Source organism: Pimephales promelas, chromosome 14, assembly GCF_988280905.1.
Source record: "Pimephales promelas chromosome 14, fPimPro1.hap1.1, whole genome shotgun sequence".
In the NCBI taxonomy this organism is placed as follows: Eukaryota; Metazoa; Chordata; class Actinopteri; order Cypriniformes; family Leuciscidae; genus Pimephales; species Pimephales promelas.
The window spans coordinates 28,172,201-28,193,516 of NC_142782.1; the positions used below are offsets into that span (position 1 = coordinate 28,172,201).

Sequence of the window (21,316 nt, forward strand, 5' to 3'; positions counted from 1 at the left end):
TGGTTTGGCCCAAATATAATTTAGAACAAAAGAGTACTGTCAAGAAGTCATGTGTTTTGGTCATAATCTTAGCAATAAGCCAACAACGACAATATTTGACAGCAGATGTTGACAAGATAATTGCTTCTCTCACATTGTTTGCCTGTTTTCCCCCTTCCCTCTCAGGTTGGCATAGCGATGTGGAGTCGCTTGCGAAGTGAGGCGGGGCCGTCAGCCTCGGCCTCTTCCCAGCCTGCCCTTGCTGGGCAAGACAACAGGAGAGGTTCGTCCAACTATGTAATTCTACACTTTAAACATCAACGTTAGCATATTTGTGTGATTTCTTATGTTAATGTTTTTCTCTCAACAGAGATATCTCAAGCCTGGAATAGTCTAAATCAGACCAAAGCTGCCGTGAGTATTTCTCAACCCGTGTTTTAGGTTCTGACCTACTTATGATGCCAAACAGATACCTTGTTACATAGACTTTGTCATTTGTAATTCAGTAAGTGCAATTATAAGTAGCTGTTCATAAATAAATGAAAAAGTAAGATTTAGTGCTATACTCTCTAGGGCTGGGCTAGGTGATATGATGAACTTATTGTATATTGACTTGACAGTGTCTCATTAGTATTGCGATGTCGATTCTAACAGTTACCAGATGATCATCGACAATCTCTGGAAAAAATGACAGCTATATTTCACAAAGCCCTATAATTTCCATACACATATTTATTCACATGCAGTAGCGAATTAAATGTTTTCTATAGACTAGTAGTTTGTTGGGTAAGGAATTGAAAACTGTTCTCCTCATGAAACAAAATTCATTTCTAGCACAAATTTGATAAGAACAATGTATAAATTATTAGCAACACTAACATAACAGCAATGCTAATGTTTTATGCAAGTTTGAGCTCAAATTAACCAAAGTAAAACTATTAGCGTTTCAAATAATTCAATTAAAACTCAACGTGATGTGTGTTTACATTGTTTGTCGGCAGTGTTGTCACCGGCAGGGGTGGGGGTCGAGTAGACAATATGATTGAATAGCATGAAATTTTGTAAGACGATTATCTGTAAAATATTTTTTACATATCACCCAGGCGTAATGCTTTGACTGTAGGTTTAATATCTGTAGCATTATCCCCACGAGATTTGTTGACTCAATGGCTAATTGTGGTCTTGTCTCAGTTGCGACACATTGAGAATCGTCTGGAGGCTGCACCAGGCACTGGAGTGCTTCTGGACTCACTGCTAGACACAAAGAAAGCATCTGTTAGTGGCGGTCGGAAAATAAGCCGCAGAGGTAAGACAGGCACATGCTCTGTAGCACATAAAGAGGAAATTCACTAGAGAATATTATACATCCGTGCTTTTAATGTCACCTAATATATATTATTGTACTAGATCAGTATGTATGTTTTGTGGAATGGTATATTTTTGTGTTAGTTTTTAATTAATATGTGGTCATAATTTAGTTGATTTAATATGCTGTTCATTTTTTAATGGTCAATTTTTGAAAGCCATTTATTTAAATTAGCTTCGCTTATTCTGTTAAATGAAGATACATGATCATTTAGTACACACACTGTGTTTAATTTATTTATTTGTCATATAGCCACAGCCTATGAAGATTCATGCTGTCTTGGCTTTATTTATTTTCCCACTCTTTATTTCGTCACATTCAATTTAGGTGGCAAGCTCACAACTCTGATAATCAATAAGTTCTGTAGCCTCTGAATAGCAATGCATAAAACACTGAAGTATTGAATAAATATGGTTCGTTGGTATTTGATGTTAAATCTAAACGTTGACATTAATATTTTTAGTTGTTGTACAGTAATAAATTATTTTTGTATAAACCTCATATTTGATAATAAGAATGTTATACTTTTAAAATTCAGTTGTCACAATGCAGGACTATTTAAGTGAACTACATTAAAATGTATAAAAAAGTTATTTTAAAAATATGTAAAATACTTTCATATATATACATATATATATTCACAGTTACACACACCGTTTTTATATTTCATTCATATATATATGTATGTATGTATAAAATGGTACAACAAAAGTTTTTCCTCTTCCATCGTTTGTGTCTTCTATGTATTTACTACAGATGGTCATCGTGCAGAGGAAAGTGGATCCAAATCCAGAACACGTAGTCGGCGCAGTCCGGACAAAAGTTCCCGCAGTCCCTTGAGGAACAGCACTCTGGACAGTAATGCCAGGAAACCCAGCGGTGTGGAGTTCAGAGAACCACTCGCTTCATTCAGGTAAAAACTGCAAACTAATTAATGTGTAAAAGCTGATGTTTGTACTAACAAACAGAACTGAAAAAAAAAACAGACTGTGATGACACGTTTCCACAGTTATCAACATAGCAATTTTTTTTTTGTCATTTAATGCCAAAGTAATAAAACACAAACTAACGCTGCTGGTGTTTCTGGTACAACAGCTGAGGGAATGATGGCAAATATGACATCCTTCTCTCTTCTGACTGATGTAATCAGTCTCTTGAAGCTATCATGGATTTTTTTCTTTTGCTATTGGAGCAAATGGGAATACAGAAATTATATTGCTCTCATCCGCCATACACCACTAGAAGTTTACCCAACTTTGACGAATTCCGCTTCTGAGAACCCCGTAAATGTGAAATGGGCCCATTGAAGTAGTTTAGAATGAGGCAAAATTACACACTTCATTAATTTTGAAAAGAAAAAAAATGTTAAAGGAAATAGATGAAAATAATTTGTTTATTTTTTGGGTAATAACTTCATTATTTGGTTACAGCATGTCTGAATGATAAAGGAATGAAAGTTCAGAGCAGACTAAAGAGAATGCAGAGGTCAATGAGTGCAGGTTTTGTCTGAAGGTTAAGTTTGCTATTTGATTCTCTCATACAAGACTTTGAAGTTACCATCATTTTTGCTTTAGTAACTTCAGCACACATGTAGTTGATACTTCCCTTTACAGGCCTACATTTTTTCTGTTGCCATTTGATTTGTATACATTCCTTCTAGAAAATCTTCTTGTGATTATCAGTTTAAACAGAGTCATGTCTTTCTTTTACAGGGAAGCATCTCCGCTGCCAATGTCCCAGACCCACTCTGAACCAGAAGCCCATTTGTTACCAACAGAGGTGGCCATTACTCAGCCTGACTTTGCTTTAAGCCAGCTGGTCTATCAGCGTGACACCCGAGACATGCAGACTGCAGACCTAGACAGCCTGTGCTCCTCGGCTGTAGACAGCACATCTGTACGCTACCTCAACGATCTGTCTGCTGTCAACGCCATTCACCAACCCGACCAAGCAACACTAGGGTCAGAAGTCAGGCCCAGAACACACTTACAGGCTGAGACGTCCCTGAGGTCCAGCCCGGGTTCAGTCGCATCCTCACAACGGTTGGAGAAACTGCGACGACGGCAACCTGATGAAAAGCTGGAGAAGCTGAAAGAGAGAATCCGCAGACAGAGGGAACATCTGGAAGAGACGGAGGACAGAAACAAGCTGCTGGGATACCTGGAGCAACCTGTGGGTTTTGAGGCAGCAGGACACAGTACCACAGTTCCTACTGCTAAAGTCCGGAAAGTTGCCCCAGGCCCTCCTGCACCCATTTATAAAGGTAAGATGACCCCCTTGTGTTGGATTAGTAACTAAGTAGTAGTAAGTTCACCATTGTGCCCTTGAGCGAGGCACTTAACCTCAGGTTGCTCCAGTACTACGGTCCATCCCAGTAATAGGTGTTTTCTAATATACTCAATATAAAAGCATCAGTTAAATATTTTAATAGGTTGTTGAGTGAGAAAAGGCTCTCTTATGTGTTTTCTAGGCTTCAACACCATTGAGACTAAAATTCGCACACCTGATGGGAAAGTGTGGGCAGAGGACGACTTCCAGAACTTGAGCAGGGAAATATACAAAGACCTGACGCAACAGCTCACAGGTATACATGGTGATCCAGACTGTTATTTTCCATTTGTTAACATGAACATAACAATGAATGATGCTTTGGTAACCCTTTTCAATAAGATCACATTAGTTATAATCAGGGGTGTCAGTTAAATACTTCTAAAGCTACAGTATCATGATCATAAACAGCTCACTGGTTGCCATCTTAATCTTGTGCTATAATTATGTTTTGTGATTTGAGTCATCCTCTTTATTTCAGCCTAATAGCAGGTTAGTGAATGGGGCATTTATTTACTTGGAATTAAAATGTTGATCCATTTGATGTGATGGAGCTCAGATGTTTTTTTACTGCCCTTTTATTGCAAGCCCCTCTGAGTCATGAAGCATGAGTAATGAACAGGAGTTAGGACAGCATCACTGTTTTAACTGACACAAAATTCGTGTTTCTCTACTGGATTGCAGTGTGGTCAAAAAGCATGTTTAATCCAAACCACTCTTGGACGCTGACTTACATGCTCCTAATTGGCTCAGAGTTTCCAGGCGTACTGCCACAGCCATAGTTACAAGCTTTCATGTCTGTTTCCCTGACTGTTCTTATATTAGGAGTTTTCTTCAAGGTTATTGGGAAGGATTGCATCAGTTTGCTCCACAGTTCCTTCAAAAAATCGTTATGGAACAAGCTCATTATAGTATACATAACAATGCAGCTTATTCCCTGTTGGCCTCCAATTGATTTGAGTTGCTGTCATCAAAGAGGCCTTGTAGCTTTTTTTCCGCCCTGAAAGTCCATTCGTTATTTTATCATTATATGTAAAGATTCTTATTTGTCAATTTTCCACTCTCTGTCTCTCCTGTTGCACTTAAATCAATTTAAACATGCAGTTTGAACTTATTCATGGGAATCAATTAATACCAGTTATTAATTTTAGTGCTTCAACTTCTTTTAGTTAGTTGCCAAGGCACCATTTCTAATTTTATTCTTCTTTAACGTTCTTAAGTTTTACTTCTAATATTTATGTTTTATTTTGTTTCAGCTTTATTTCAGTTAGCATGTTTTTAATAGTTTTACTTAACAATAATAACCCCGATGAACTCTGTCTTTTCACAGCAGAGAGCACAAAGCCAAAGCAGAGGCCTAGAGAGCGAGAGAGGGTAAAAGAGAAGAAACCATCAAAGCCTGTTAGGAAAGTACACAGATCTTCCTCTGCACCAGACTCAAATGTTAAACCAGGTCTGGATTCTCTTTTATTTTCTCACTGTCTCTTGCACTCTCTATGTGCCTCTTAAGCAAACAACTGTTACTTATTTAAGCAAATGATATTGAAATTTTACTACAATTAAGCACTATTATATGTGCATTCAGAAGTTTTGCATATGAAGATCACAATCTGCTCTGAAAATGTGCAAATGTTCCACTGAACACGCATACATGCCCACAATCTGTCCTGGCAGACCTATGTGATCCTCTCTTGACCTGCCAGCGTCACTGTGCCCTGTACTCTGTGGGGCTTTCTTGGAAACAGGCATGCGTTAATGTCTGTCTGCAAGCACAAGCTAAGTCTCTTATCCCCACAGAAATTTCTAGAATGTGTAGCATGAAGATTAACAGGATTGCTGTGCTGTGACGCTGACGCAGAAATGCTTGACAGTGCTCCAAGCCGTTGTGGCCTCGCTGACAGCTGGAGAGGTGTCACGCTTGTCACGACTCAATAGAAAAGTGACATCTGACTTCTCCTTTCACTCCTCCTCTAGTATACCCTGTGTAGCCCTAACTTCAGAAATAGAGTCTGAAGTCTGCTTCTAGTTATACAAGCTAGATTTTATGTTGCATTCTGCAATGTTTTGGAGTGCAATGCCAAACACAATTCAAGTACATTAGCTGTGTTTCCATTTCAGATTTGCACAAAACTTTTGTCATTTTCTAAATGTCGATAAAAAACTATTGCAAAATGACTCCATTTCCATTTAACCGATCTTCTACGGCTAAAGCATAATTTCTCGCGATAAGACATTCCAAAAATCATGGCAACAGATGTTGGTAGGTTTATGTATGTTGCAGCCACCGCGCTAGCCATTATTTTTTTTTCAAAGTGTTATCTAAGAAATAATGGCAAGGAAAGCCCATTATACTTGGGAGCGGCACACAAGGTGTTTCTCTCTCCTTTCTGCTTCAAGGTCTTGATAAATTGTGGCATTTCTTTGTTGTTTAGAATCCAGTATTCCCGTAATTATTTTGTCTTTTATGAGTATATTAAAAAACCCTGTCTCGTCTTCTGTTCAAACTTACTGCGTCATCTTTAAATCGCAATAATGATTGAGTTTTACATACGCCAGGTGACCTGTAAATGACCAGACCCATTTAATAAAGTAAATACTGTCAATTTTAAATTGCTATCTGTCTTACATTAAATACGAGTGGTGGGTTTTCTCTGGAGAAAGATCGTTAAATATCTGTGTGAATGTGTTTCAGAGCAGCTATTCTATCTCTCTATTACTAATTACTTTTGTCATACTTTCCTCTCTGCCTTAATCACATCTGGTTAAAAAAAGTACAAATTAATTATTGGAACAACTGAGTCTCAACGCATCTGCCTAACCTGTCTCCATAGTGATCAGCACGTCATCATGGCGAGATGGGCAAAAGCTGGTGAAGATGATGCTGGGGCCACCACCACGGTTACACAGAGAGCCTCGGGCGCAGTCCTCGGAGACACAGATGAGAACAGGTGAGATGATGAGATATCTGGGCTCTGCTCCAGAAAGTTTAGAGCTCGGCCACATCACAAACCAAACTTAAAATATCTGTATTTAGCCTTAAATGCCACAAGATACCTGGTTTTTGGTATCTTCTCATAAATTCGATACCCAAATGTTCTTGAGGTGTTTTAAATGAGTTTAATGCCAACTGTTATTAAATACCATATTGTTGTGAAGTGCTAGTCTTCCAGCACCTAGTGCTCCAAGTATTAGGTCTATTAATAAATAAAGATTCAGACAGCCTCCCCGCATTGGGAAACTTTGCTGCCCAGTGACCGTAATGAATAGGGTCTGACTGGGTCTTTCTGACTCAAAGCACAAGCCGACCTGATTCCTTTCATAGTCCTGCTGCCATCCACACATGCAGGGATGGATCCAGATTTTATACAGCCACTGCAGTACTGATTTATTGGACTGCAGAGACAGGAAATGCTCAATTTTATATTGATTTTAAACATTGAATGCAAGCAACCGCTAAAGAGGATGTTTTTCCAGTCAGACATGGGTTACAGGGCATGTGGCATGCTATTTGTGTATGGGTGTCTTTAAAAGAAAAAGAAAAGATTGATTAAAACAGGAGACATAAATTTAACTGTTATTGTATTTAATCACTGTGCATTTCTGACATTTGGCAAGTGAAAAAAAAAATCGACCTTGTCTGCTGGTTTGAGGACAGTGACAGTAAAGATGTTTGTAAAGAAAAATCTGTTTCAATTAAATATTCTTTGGAATAAATAAATGGTTTCCACAAAACATATTAAACAGCTAAATCTGTTCCAAACTTGATAATAAGAAATGTTTCTTGAGCACCAAATCAGCATATGATTGAAAATTCAGCGTTGCCATCATAGACATTTTAAATATATTAAAATAGAATTATATTTATATTTAACATATTTAGAAATATAATAAACTGTTCATTTAAGTTGTAATATTTCACAATACGGTTTTTGATCAAATGAATGGCAGACCTGGTGAGCATAAGAGACTTGTTACTGAATTAAACAGAATTACTCCAGACATTTGACGGTTGTTAAGATGTGTGGAATAATATCACGTCGTCGTCTCTTTTTCATCGTCTACTGTTTCCCTCTCTATCTTTTCCTGCAGGCCCTGTCCCCCGTTCCAGCTCTGATCCTCGTCTTGAGCGTAGCCGGCGTTCAAGGCCCAACAGTGTGGAAAGACCTCGCAATCATGTTCTTCGTGATGAGCCAGCTGGACCCTCCAGATGTGCAGGGGATGATAAAAGAAAGTCTCCCAGCACAGACCTCCTCTCAGCTGACATCCAGGGCATCCTAGATGACCTGCAATTGGATGAGGGCATCAGCAGAAGGGCGGCAGCATCCAGCTCCAGAGTTCATGCCTCGACCCGAGCTTCCCGAAGTGCCAGCCCTGCCAAGACTACCAAGAGAGCAGAGTCTTTTGAGCAGCCCGTGCTAAAGAAACGGCACTATGACTCTGAAGCTGTGCGAATGTATATTGCTCAAAAGCAGGAAGAACGGAAAAAACGGCAAGCGGAGGAGAGGAGGGCTCGGAGAGAGGAGGAAGAGAACAAGAATAAACGCCTACAGGAACTTTACAGGAGACAACGAGCAGGGACTGCCAAGGGCCCGGTCGCACCTGAAGCTCCAATTAAGAAGCGGCTCCAGGAAACATACACCAAACTGCTGCTGGAACAGACTCAGCTCAGAGGAGAAATTGATGGTGTTGACATAACAAACATAGGCCAGCAGGTAAAACTTTATTTATTTATTTTTTGCAGTTGAACTTATTATATTACATTAATTATATCATAGTATTTTTGTATAATTTACACTACCATTATAAACTGTAATAATATTGCACACGAGCATAGCATAATAGATTTACCATCCTTAAACTTGCATGGTAGTGTAAATAAAACATTTAATTTCAGTAATTTTAGTTCAGTTAAAAGTCTCTTTTGCTGTCTTTGTATTGGGCTGGATGAAATAAATGTCATGTTTTTATTTACAATTGGACACCCTGGTGTCTAGACATTGGCTAAATCCACATTGATTGGCCACTCTTGGAATTTTTTTGTTGTTGTTGTGACATTGCAGTTGAGACCAGTATACCAGCCGTCTGGAGAGTCCGATAAAGAAAACAAAAGACATGATCGACCTCAAAGTGCCACCTCCAGCAGTGATCTGTCCCTCACGGAGCAACGGCAGCCTCCTTTCTCCAGGTAAACACACTCACACACAGAATCCCATTCCATTACATCATCTGTGTCATAATGTAATGTTTGGTTTTTCATCTAGAAACCCCGAAATTGTTAGCTGTTGATTCCACCAAAGAGCTTCCATTTTTGATGTTTATCTGTTCTAAGCACTGAACAGATTAATAAAATATCCGCTTTCTCTTAGTGGAAAGTCGTTTATATTCCCTTACACTGATGAAATGCTCTTATTTCAAGTAGTTGTGTAAGAATAGATTAATCCGTCAGCTTAGTGAGAAGTGTTTGTTGCTTGCCTGTATCCGTTTCCATGGCCACTTTTAAGTGCATGTAGTTAGTGGCGTTTGCTGCATGTTAAGTTTGTGGGCACTGGGACGTTCCTAAAAATGGGGAAAAAAAACCATCCTTACACTAATGAATTCATTTGGTGAGATTACATAAAGATATGTTTTATGCAGTGTGCGAATTTTATTATATATATATATATTAAATTATATATATATATATATATATATACATGTTTTTTTTTGTGTATTCATTAGTGGCAGTCTTTTTCCCCCTCTTTTTTAGGTCATATGGTCATTATACTTTAATAATCTGTTGTCTTGTATTGTTTTTGTAGGAATGAGTTGGGATTTGCAGGATCACCCTGGCTTCAATCCGACGAGCGTAGTCCCGCTCTTAGGGTCAGCAGCTCTTTACCGCCCCCTTCTGGTCAAATCTTCTCTCAACTGTTAGAACTTGATCCAGAACCTTCACTACCTAACAGAGAGTCCCGAACTGTACATGCGTCGTTGCCCTCAGCCACAGGCCACAAAATGAGCCGTATTGAGGCTCTTAAGGCCACCGCTGCCTCTCTCTCTAGCCGTATTGAGAGTGAGGCACGCAAGCTAGCCGGTGCTGGAATAAACTACGGTTGCAGCAGGGATACGGGCACAGGTCTTTTAATCCCTACCGATGACCGCTGGGCTAAACCTGTCAGTCCACCAGTCAGAGAGAATCTGACGGATGCCGATGACCTGGTCGAGAGGATTGAAAGACTGCTTGCTGAGGGTCAGAGCACCTATGATGAAGCCCTACCAGGTGTGGGCAACCTGCACAGCTTTAGGGAGAGGGTGGAGGCTTGGAACAAACAAACACCTTCGTCCTCCAGCCTCACTTATAGAAACGTACGGAAGACCCCTTCTCCTCCAAAGCCTGTTGTTCAGGAAGCTCACCTGGACTCCAGTGGCGGTTCTATCAGCGAGGGTCCCCTAAGTGAGGGCAGTATGTCTGACGAAGACCTGCAAGAGCTTCCCAAATCCAGACTGAGAACCACAGGATACAGTGCAGCCCATTTGAATGGAGACAGATCGAACCCAATTTCACGCTTTCGGAAAGAGGCAGAGAAGCACCTGCCTTATAGTCCGGCTAGTCTGGCACAAGGAGGAAGCAATGGACCGTGGGAAGAACTGGCCAAGGGAAGCCCGCACAGTGTTATTAATATATTTACAAAGAACATGAGTTACGGCAAAGGTGAGACATTTTAAAACATTTGACCTGTGTTAACATTTAACTCATTCTAACTGATGTGTACAAGACTGTCACATTATGGATGTTTTAGGCATTTATATGACCTTTCAAAAGTTTGGGGTCTGTAAGATTATTAAAAGTTTTTGAAAAGTTTTTTCTCACCAATGTTGAGTGTATTCGGCCAACAGTAATGATGTGAAATGACTGCCTTCTATTATAATACTCATAGAAATGTAATTTATTCCTTTGATGGCAAAGCTGAATTTTTAGCAGCCATTACTTCGGTCTTTAGTGTCACATGAGCCTTCAGAAATCATTCTTTTATGCTGATTTGGTGCTCAAGAAACATTTATTTTGTCACTTTTGATCAACTGAATGCATCCTTGCTAAATAACAGTATAAAATTCCTGTATAATCTTACAGAATCCCTGAGCTTTTGAATGTTAGTGTATATATTCATTGCATGTATTTGTTTGTGTAGCATTTGAGGAGAGGGGAGGTAAGAGTTCTCCAGCTCTCCGCTCTGTTCTGTCTGGTGCCAACTCATTGGATGGCATGGTCTATGAAGATGACTTTGTTTCCTCGCGTGGCAGTAGCCAATCAGCATCCAAGAGAAGTCCTAATGGGCTCAGGTAAAACTAAATTATTTGAATACTCTGATCACTGCCTTGTATATTCAAATTGACATGAATGGATGAAGAGGGTGAAGTTAACAATTTTTAATAACCAGCCTGAAGAGGGCAGTGTTGCTCTATCGTCTCACCCGCCCTTCCTTCCATTTCATAAGCTCTATGTAGAGTCATAATATGTCCATATCTGTGTGTATATTAGTTTAATATAATATCTGATGCCTTCTCTCCACAGTAATGGCCATGGTCGGTTCAGTCCTTTAGACGAGTTGCTAAGTGGGAGATCTGCATACAGTAACAGAGCTGGAGAGAGATCTCAGCGTTCACCAGCCCTCACACCCCTCTCCTCTCCGCACTCAGCCAGCTCAAGCAGCAAGAGAGGTCAGATATATTATATAGAGGGCCACATCATGTGATCTTGAGTGTGAAATCAGTTTATGTTCTCTGTACATTCCTATAGGGATTTCAGATTTTTCAGATTTTCATTGTCTTAAACAGTATCAGAAGTACTGACTCAATTTCACTGGTGTTGGTTTTGAACAGACATTTTTGTGTCATGATTACAGTGCAAATTTTATCTGTGTACATTCCTACAGCCTCAGAAAGGAGCCTGCTGGAGGGACAAAGAAACACGTCCTCTGCAGTCTCTGATCTCCCTGCTGAGGGCTTCAAGAAGAGTGGCTCTGATAAAGCATCCAGTCGCAGCTCTCATAGGAGCGTGGACACAGAAAGCACACTGGGGGGCGCTTCAGTCCACTCCAACCATAGGTAGGGCCTGTTAAAGTCAGTTTGAAACTAAAGTTGCGATCGCCGTTTCTTCCCTATTGCGATCTATATCTCAGTGAAATGATTTCTCGAACAAGAAAAAAATGATGGCAGGACTTGATTATTCAATTGGGAAATAAAAATTGAGGGCACATGCTTTAAAAAATAATGAAATGCACAAATAATTCATTTATGATGAATACAACAATATTCCATAAAAAATAAGATTAGTCAATTTTGATTTCATAGTCACTTTAAACACATTGTGTCCTCTATCAGTCTTTGCTCAGGGGTCAAATGAAGTATTATAGGGTTTGCGAACATTCTGACACCGTCCGCGCTTACATTTAGATAAATATTCAATTATGTGATGCTCACTCAATAACAAAATAAAGAAAAAGAAATTACAGCAAGGAGGAAAGATCAGTTAAGAAAGCATTTGATCCATAGGGATGTGGAAATGTTTGCAACAGCTTTGCAATTTGTCACTATTCAAGTTATCAAGTCATGTTGGTTTATAGATCTAGTTGCACAGAAAAAAATGGTATTGTCACAAAGTTATGTTAAGTACTACAAAATTATAATTGCAACATTTCCACTATAAAGTTGTTCTCTGGTGTGTTCATTATTTAACTCACTAGAAGTGGAAGTTTAAAGTTAGTTTACCACTTTCTGTAAATCTGCTTTGAAACAATATGTATTGTGAAAAGCACTATAGAAATAAATTTGAATTGAATTTTATTGAATACTAGCCGCACAAAGCTTTTTTAAAAGTTTGGTTAGTTAGCCTTTTCAAACTACCGAAACAAGTTTGTTTTTTTTATTTCACTTGAAGTATATCAGGGCATTCAGGGATTTCCTGTTGCTTAGCTGGCACTGATAAAAATGTATACTTGAAGCCACCATAGTTTGAATAAAAACATCTGCTGCATGTGCCTTCATGCTTTTCTTTTTTATTTTAATGTACTAGTCCAGTCATTTTTCATTGCCATTCTGCTGTTCAGTAAGTTACCGGACATGAACTCGGACATTTTGAGCACAGACCGGAAATATCCTTAAATTCAATATCCTTGCTGTTCCTGTTTATCATAATTATTAGAGCCCAGTGGAGCCCGTGTCAATATTACTGCTGCTAAATATCAGGTGGAGGGTAGAAGTGTTCGGCCTACTGTAGCCCTTCTGAAAACGAGGCAGGAGGCGACGTGCAGGCACACACTGGCTCTTTTGTTCAGTTGGTTATCTGCGCTGCAGGCCAGGCTCATTGCCAAGCAGATATTTCCCTCTAGTGTGACATTCGAACCTCCCTGTGGCATTTGTTAAAGCCTCAGATTCCCCTCATGCCTTCCTGTCTTTTCAGCATTCAGAGGGCCGTATGTGGTCTCTGGATGGGTTTATCCAGCAGCAGAGTTTAAACTGGATTCATTTCAGTTACTCCTATCATCAGCACACTTCTCTGACAAAATTTCCATCCACAGTAGCACACAATCCTTATTGTTCAGTGTTATTGGACTATAGGAGGTTTTGATGGTCATTGTATAGTGCTGTGCTCAATTCAACTCAAGATGCTTACCTTTTAGATGAAAATGTCTTGTTCCAATCTCAGCTAAATCATTAATTAATAAAATGTATTGATGTATTAAAATACTTTTTCTAAATTCTCAATAAATAATACTAATTGCTATTATTTATTTTCCTCTCCTTTTTTCTTTCATTAGTCATTTTGGCTCTGAGGGAAAGAAATCTCCCCGAAGCCCTGGTCCGACTCCTGCCGCTGGCTCTCCAGCCAGCTCTCGTTCTTCCCGCTTGTCTCCAGGTGACCGTATCCCAATCAGAGACTCTGCCCAAGGCTCTGGCTCCCCCCACACAGCTCTTCCCAGTTCCTCCTCATCCTCCTCTTCAGCTGCCAGGGCTAAATCCAACCCCTCACCCCATACTCAAAGCCCAGGAAGATCAGAGCATAGGACTGCAGGTAAACTGGCTTTGTCTAGATTTTTCTTAGCAACTGCAATGCTGAAGTCGTCTGCTCTGATAATGGGGAATTCTAGTTGGAATTGTTTTAATTACTCTGCTGTGTCCCCAGGTTCAGCGGAACTTCAGTTTGCTCCGGGGGTCCTGCAGCAGCGCCTGTCTGCTGAGCTCAATTACCTGGACGCAGTGGAGGAGTCAGTGCGACAGCTCAGTGATGTGGAAAGAGTGAGAGGCGTGTCTCTCGCTCAGCAAGAAACAGTCTCGCTCGCTCAGATTCTTAAGGTGAAGTTCTAAATCTGCTAAAGCAATTATCTGAACTTCTGTGGTCATGTGGCCATGTATTTGAGGGTGACCTTTAACCTTTTACTCTTGCAGTCCCAGCAGCAGAGGCATGAACGTGACCTGTATCTGCTGAGGATGAAGGCAGAGCAGGAAGCCCTCGAAACACAACGACAGCTGGAAGAAAGCAGACAGAAAGCTGCACGGGTATTCACAGCACAATATGCATATAGTTTAAAACCTTTGTTGAGGGCATTTTAGAATTTGGGTTTAGTATAAAAAGCTGTTTGAATGATAACTTCAAGAGATGAGGACTTAACATGTAAAAAAGAAAAGAAGGAAAGGGTGATCAAATCTAAATCTAATTCAGACCAAGTTAAAAATGGCAGCTTTAGTTAAATCTTTGACATATTTTGTGACATGCTTGTGTTTGATTCAAGGCCCATGCAGAGCTGCAGGAGAGTTTGCTCCAGTCTCAACAGCAGGCGTTAGGAGGTTTGCATGAGACCACAAATAAGATGATCAACCAACAAGCTGAGGCCGCACGCCATACAGCTGAAACAGCACGACACATTAAAGAGGTGAGCTAAATTTGGGGGTACGAGAAACCAATTCACAAATGCATTGTGAATTATTTATTTATTTGTATTTTTTCTCGAATGATTCCGGATTGATGCTCACTCTCTATCTCTCTCCCCTGTAGATGACTGAACTGGCTCGTTCACAGATTGCGGGAGCGCTGAGTGTTCCTGGACCCTCTATTACTAGCCCTTATGACCAACAGAGACAGCACAACCGCAGTTTGAAACAGCACCAGCCAGACCCCCGCACGGACAGGTAACGGTCTTTTTTATCTTCATGTACAATGCTTGCTTCAGCTTGGTACTAGATGGGGTTTTTCATTAATATAAACAATTCATTTCTAAACGTATTGATTTCATATCGTTCCGAAATTTATGTGAACGTTTAAATATGCAAAAGTGTATATGAGATATGAGAGCCATGGCAGTGGATTTGAAAAAAACATGTAGATGAGTAAATCATGATCGCATTTTCATTTTTGCGTGAGCTATTATTTTAACAGTGCTTTCACTTTGCATTTTCTAAAGTGAAAGATTTTTTCAAATTTGTCACATTAGTGATTGCAATCTATTCATCACTACTGATACTATTTTGGATCTTCTCCAGTAGCTGGAAGAGTGCGCAGTCTCCTGAGAGACACCATAGTCCGTCAGAGATCGAGACGCCACCAGACAGCCTCTCAGAGTCCATTCCTTCCAGGAGACCCACCATCAGGTAACATTGTGTACTTTTGTTTTTAGATAATTTCCTTTTTACAGCATAAATGAATGGTTTTATATGAACATGGAGTCTGTAAATGCTAGTTTCTGTCTCTTTATTAGTGGTGGTGGCAGCAGTAGTACCCAGTTGAGTCCACCTCGTTCCGATCAAAAGGAGAGGAGGACAGCAGGGAAAGACAGGAGCAGTAGTTCAGTGGAGGACCAGGCTCACACCGCTGCCGATGACTCCCTTTGCTCTGACAGTGTGCGCAGCCCGCTTGAAGAGAAAGGTAAAGCTCACATTTTTTAGGACATTCTGTCTGTCCAGACTTTCCTGACGAAATGTTCGTTATTTTGACCACTTCCTGTCCATTCTTCCAATCAGCAGACAATGCCTCCATCGCCACAGAGTACTCCGTGAAGTTTGATGATTCGATGACAGAGGACGACATTGAAGAAAGATCTTTCCGCTCTCTTTTACCATCTGAAGCCCACCGTCGCGAATCGCTGGACAGGAAGCCCATTCCTCGCCCTGAGTCTGATGATGATCACAGCCATGACACATCCAGCCATAGAGTGAGCTCAAAGGTAATTTCCTGTCAGCTCTCCTCATGTCTCTGACTCCAGTTTTGTTCAGTATGAACGGGCCTGTTGTGTTTCTTTCTGTTTGGTTGTCATAGTTGGAGGTTGTTTGTGTTTTCCTGGTGTGCTGATAAGAAATATGTGATGGATACGTGACTCAGCCCTTGTGTTTTTCCACTGCTCTGTTTCCATATCACGGCATACACAGCAGGATGACAGCATGCCCTTCTCTGGTGGACAGGACAGCTTCTCCAAGTTCACCATAGACTTGGTGCGTCAGTACATGAAGGAGGAGGAAGTTCGAGCTCAGCATCAGAGTTCTCTGTTGCGTCTGCGTCAGAAGGCGCTCCGAGAGAAGACCAAGACTGAACTGGCCTGGCTGGAACACCAAAAGAGGCAGGACAAATGTTCATGTTAATTGAGTTGAATCGGGACCAGAGCATGTTTTGTGTTATGCTAATGCACTCCCCTCAATCACTCACGGCCCAGGCGAACGCTTCACAACCGCGATCATGCTCGCTGGTAAAAGACGTTCCCTTAAATCTCACTCCGACCTTATATTTCTCTTACTATACGTCTTTCTGTTTAATGAATTTCTTGAATAAATGTCTCACAGTAGGCCTATAGAGAACAGTTATATGATAATGATATTTGTGGCTTTAAAGCAGTGTTTTATAAAGCTATAAATACACGTGACGTGACTTGACTGGACAATGCTGAATTGCAGAGCTCATGCAAACATATCCACATCACTATGATCAGATGATTTCTTAACTGCTGTTTTCTCACTAGTGGTGTGAATCATTACTGGTCTCACTATTCAATTAGATTACGATTGTCAACGATTTGATTCGATATCATGACGAGTTACGTCCTCCTAATTTATTTTGAAGCAATATTCTCATCGTGTTTGTTTTATTTAAATCTCCATATTGTTATATATGCACCTTTTAAAGGGCTCCCCAATCGTATTAAATGTATGTTTCATCTTTCATTTTAAATTCCTAAATTTGATCAATATATTAAATTATTTAAAATAATAAGACACTATAGGGCTGATCAAATTAAATCATTTACACTGAAAAATTACAATTGCATTAAATAATAGAAAATATATAATTTAAATATACAAATAAGAAACGTTTAAAAGAATGATACTTTTAAACATAACACTAAACCGCCAGCCGGTGGATGTCGGTGACCGTCTTAATGAGTGAGTCATTTAGTCATTTATTCAAGATTGAGACAGATGTTTATGAATGGGTCATTGAATCTTTGACACAACCAATTTGTTCAAAGCACAAAATCATTCATTAATGAAACACGGTTAACTTTTCTGGTGAGATGCGCGATGGTTCTTTGGTTCTTCTGCTGTGTCTTGACTATTTTCGCCGCTGAAACGGATCAAAAACAGTCAATATTGCATCTAAAATGACTTAATTTTTACTGTTTTATGAAATGTCACATTTTTAATGGTGATGGTATTCAGGAAATGGCAACCTTAACCCATACATTTATTATCTGACCACTGTCGATCGCAACTTGCAATAAATGTCAAAAAAAATCTGAATTCTCTCATTTTAGTGATTCCCTAGTTATTATTTTTTTTGTCACTGACGTTTTAATCAGGCTACTTGTCCGGTCAGGCAAGTAAAATTCTCTTTACTTGTCCCTTAAAATATCCACTTGTCCCGGACAAGCGTTAATGTCTAGCCCTGATTATATGAGATTTAGCAAAAAAGAAAAAAAAATGCTGCATTTTTTTTTTTTTTTTTTTTTTTTTTTTGCTAAATCTCATTAAAATAGAAACCCATACATTTAAAGACCGTATACTAGTGAACTATAGTGACATGCTATTCGTCATCTTTCCTTTCCACCAGGCGTCTCAGAGATAAAGGCGAGGATGATAAGATGCCACCTCTTCGTAAGAAACAGAGAGGCCTGATTATGAAGCTACAGCAGGAACAGGTGACAACCATATGGGGAATTATGAGATTATTTCTAAGATAGACTTGTAAATGAATTTTTATTAAGTTAAATGTTCATCAATTTGTGAAGTTTTCAAACTCTAGCATGTATGATACATGACACATAAAAGCTCAAATTTGCTTTATGGTTTTTCCCACAGGCAGAGATTAAACGGCTACAGGAGGCCAATAAAGCAGCGAGGAGAGAAAGACAGCTGCTCTTCAAACAGCAGGAAGAGATTGAGAGAATAAGACACACAACCCTTAAACTCAAAGAGCGGCTCAAAAGTGCCGAGGACACAAAGCTGGTCAGTCTTCTGAATTATTATTTTTATGGCAATAATATTTATTTATAGACACAATGTACATTTCTCTGACTTTTTTTATTTATTCTTTTAACTCAAACATCTGCAGTCACCCATGTCGGGTGTAGCGGAGGAGTCAGCTCCACCCAGTGTGGTAGTGACAGACACAGAGACCCGAAGTCCCTCCCCCATGTCTGTGTCAGGCAGTGAAACCAGCAGCATCATGCAGAAACTGAAAAAGATGCGCTCTCACATGGACGAGAAGTAAATAAAACCTCACGCATGTTTCTTCTCTATCCTTCCATCTTATCGCTCTTTTGTCCTCTCAAATCTGAAAATTGTTTTATTTTGCATTTTTTTCCAAAAAAGGTTAAACAAACAATGTATGTTTGGTGTGCTCAGGGGTGATTTCTTATAATTTATGACTGGCTAATACTACTAATTACATGCATCCATTTCCTTGAGGTTCATCTACAGCTTGCTGACTGTGTGACGTTTTAAAGTGTTTATTTCTGTGTGTACAGTGTTTGGTTTGAACAGAAGTGTGCTCTGTGTAGGAAAACACCCATCTCCCTTAATGATTGGAGGAATCTTTCACGTCTAAATTGAGAGCAGCTTCCTTATGCCACTAGTAAACAGGAAGTACATTCTGACAGCCAGATTTCTGAAACAGTCAGCTGGTTATGAGGTTTCACTAATGCATTTCAAAAGCTCCACATGTTCTCTAAATTCTTTGTCCATTGTACGTGATCTCATTCTCCCATATTCAGTCACTCAAGCTTTGACAACAGGTTCTTGTTTAGTATTATATCTTGGCAACTGGTGAGGGTCGTCCCGTTGTTTAAAAACTTCATAGTACTGACAAACATATTTTTGACCTGCGAATAAAATTGGTACACAGTGAGAAGGGGATTTTACGCTTGTCTGATTCAACTAATCACTTGCTGTGTTGGGATTGTAGCACCGTTCACACGCTTCTAACTTTTTCTAAGTCTTGACTAATAACATGATGATCCCTTTTGTATAACTTCCAGCTGTAATCATTCAGTGCTCATCTATATAGACAATTTATATGGTCATCATAAATTAAAGGAGTAGTTCACTATTTAAAAAAAAAATCTTTTGCTGATAATTTAGTCACCCCCATGTCATTCTTTCTTCAGTTGAAAAGAAATTAAGGTTTTTGGATTTTTCATTCCAGGATTTCATTCCAGGATTTTTCTCCATAGAATGCACTTTACTGTTAACCAAACGGTTCAATGTCCAAAAGACAGTTTCAGTGCGAACTACAAACTGTTCAAAGGGCTTTAAACGATTCCAGACGATGAATAAGGGTATTATCAAGCGAAATGATCGCTCATTAAAAAAACCCAACAAAGTTTAAGTTTTAGAAGCTTTGAACAAAATGAACAAATCTTTTCCCGAATCATTTCGTTCGTTGAATGAACCAAATGACACGAAAAAAGATTCGTTAATTTTGATGAACGAGTTCGAACTGGAGAGTCCCGAACGCGCATCACAGAACAGAGCAAGGTGAGCATTTGAGCTTATAAAAATTCAACTTTGTTTCTTTTTTTTTTAAATGAGCGATCGTTTCGCTTGATAAGACCCTTATTCATTGTTTGGTATCGTTTAAAGCCCTTTGAACAGTTTGCACTGAAACTGTCTTTTGAACCTTGAACCGTTTGGCATAATATGGAGAAAATCCTGGAATGTTTTCATCAAAAACCTTAAGATTGAAATATGAACTAGAAATATTTTTAGATTCCCCAGACTTCTGTTTGGATTAAGTCATTTTTTCCAGGCTGCTTTTCCCGGAAAGCTTGTAATTACCAAGGCCTTTCATCTTACTCGTAAAAATGTTTTTTAAATCAGTGTCTTTGATCGTTTTTGAAAGTTTGACTTGTTTTTTTATGTATGACGCTCACAGTAGTGGTTTAAGGATTTTCAGCACGCAGTTAAATCCTAACAGTTACTAACAGGTTGGTTTGTTTGTTGCACATAAGAGGAAAATAAGGACACATTACATATGTTTACACACTCTCTCTCTCTCTCTCTCTCTCTCTCTCCCTCTCCCTCTCTCTCTCTCTCCATGTCTTTTGTCTATCTCTTTTATTGTTTCATTCTCGCCAACTCGTTTCTTAATATTTGACTGTCCTCTCCTCTCTTTCTTCCTTTGTTTTTAGACACTGTTCTCCTGTCCATTATTTCTTCTCTGTCTTTACGGCTCATCACTGGGCCTCTCTGTCTGTCTGTCTCCCAAAACTTCACCCCAAATTCCAGCTTTTTATCTACAGCCAGTTGGTCAGGTACAGTTACCCACAATCCTCCTCTACCCGCCCCTCTCCTCTCTCAGCACCTGTTTCCCATGGAGCATGCTTTTGTTCATCCACTGCCACAGCTGGGTGGGTGGGGGAATGTTTGGTGGGGATACAAGCAGGAAAAAAGGAATGCAGTGATGAATGGATGGATGAAAATGAACCAGCTACACCATGGTGAAATAAGCTGATTCTTTGGCTAAAGCAAGTTCAATATCAATCATAGTTATTTATCTGACTGCGGAAGATTATGTTTTTTTATTTCTAATGACCTGAATGTTTTACCCAAATCCTTCATGATTAGATTTTGAGTCTATTTGTTGAACTGATACAAGCAAATCTCTTGAAATTGATTACCGTCGTCAATCCCAAAGCCAAAGATCAGACTTGTTTAAATCATGGTGGGTTAAATGAGTGATTTCTGGGTCCTTTGTTTTTTGTCTCTGTGGTGTGATCCTGTCAAATCCAGTCTTTGCCTTGTTGCTAGTCTGTCTTGTATTAATATATGTAATTTATATATGGTGAATCTCATGAAAATGTACATATTTCACCTCAAATTCAAATGGAAAACAATTAAATATATTTTGCATTGATGAAGCCTGTTTTATGACCAGTAACGTTTTTGGCAGCATTTTCATGACATTTAACAACAAATTGCTTCAATGCTTTAAGATGCTTTAATGCTTCAATAATGTTTATTCTTAGAAATAATGAGAAAAAGAATAGGCTTCATTATAATTTTGCTTTTATATTTATATTCTGATTTTGTTATGAAATACAATCTAGATAACTACAACTTTCGTGAGCTTCACCCATGCACTGCACACACAAAAAAATCATCTCTGTTAAATCAGTTCTTGAA

At 39.3% G+C, this 21,316-nt stretch overlaps 1 protein-coding gene across 8 annotated transcripts in view; it reads left to right on the forward strand.

The window, feature by feature from the left end:
* cep350 (centrosomal protein 350) overlaps positions 1 to 21,316 on the forward strand; it is a 34,134-nt gene that overhangs the window by 2,552 nt on the left and 10,266 nt on the right. For 2 of the 8 annotated variants that reach the window (XM_039663498.2, XM_089119790.1), the window contains 27 exons: positions 166 to 262; positions 350 to 393; positions 1,171 to 1,285; positions 2,102 to 2,258; positions 3,058 to 3,608; positions 3,816 to 3,929; positions 5,004 to 5,126; positions 6,505 to 6,621; positions 7,763 to 8,385; positions 8,734 to 8,858; positions 9,472 to 10,364; positions 10,843 to 10,993; positions 11,226 to 11,371; positions 11,587 to 11,758; positions 13,471 to 13,724; positions 13,836 to 14,005; positions 14,099 to 14,209; positions 14,443 to 14,583; positions 14,706 to 14,839; positions 15,191 to 15,298; positions 15,406 to 15,572; positions 15,668 to 15,870; positions 16,073 to 16,260; positions 17,745 to 17,832; positions 17,993 to 18,139; positions 18,246 to 18,400; positions 20,323 to 20,445. In XM_039663498.2, coding sequence (XP_039519432.2) covers positions 178 to 262; positions 350 to 393; positions 1,171 to 1,285; positions 2,102 to 2,258; positions 3,058 to 3,608; positions 3,816 to 3,929; positions 5,004 to 5,126; positions 6,505 to 6,621; positions 7,763 to 8,385; positions 8,734 to 8,858; positions 9,472 to 10,364; positions 10,843 to 10,993; positions 11,226 to 11,371; positions 11,587 to 11,758; positions 13,471 to 13,724; positions 13,836 to 14,005; positions 14,099 to 14,209; positions 14,443 to 14,583; positions 14,706 to 14,839; positions 15,191 to 15,298; positions 15,406 to 15,572; positions 15,668 to 15,870; positions 16,073 to 16,260; positions 17,745 to 17,832; positions 17,993 to 18,139; positions 18,246 to 18,400; positions 20,323 to 20,445 — 5,405 coding nt within the window. In that variant the 5' untranslated portion in view covers positions 166 to 177. The remainder of the gene's footprint in view (positions 1 to 165; positions 263 to 349; positions 394 to 1,170; positions 1,286 to 2,101; positions 2,259 to 3,057; positions 3,609 to 3,815; positions 3,930 to 5,003; positions 5,127 to 6,504; positions 6,622 to 7,762; positions 8,386 to 8,733; positions 8,859 to 9,471; positions 10,365 to 10,842; positions 10,994 to 11,225; positions 11,372 to 11,586; positions 11,759 to 13,470; positions 13,725 to 13,835; positions 14,006 to 14,098; positions 14,210 to 14,442; positions 14,584 to 14,705; positions 14,840 to 15,190; positions 15,299 to 15,405; positions 15,573 to 15,667; positions 15,871 to 16,072; positions 16,261 to 17,744; positions 17,833 to 17,992; positions 18,140 to 18,245; positions 18,401 to 20,322; positions 20,446 to 21,316) is intronic. The other 6 variants (XM_039663721.2, XM_039663798.2, XM_039663581.2 and 3 more) reach the window with 6 other exon arrangements.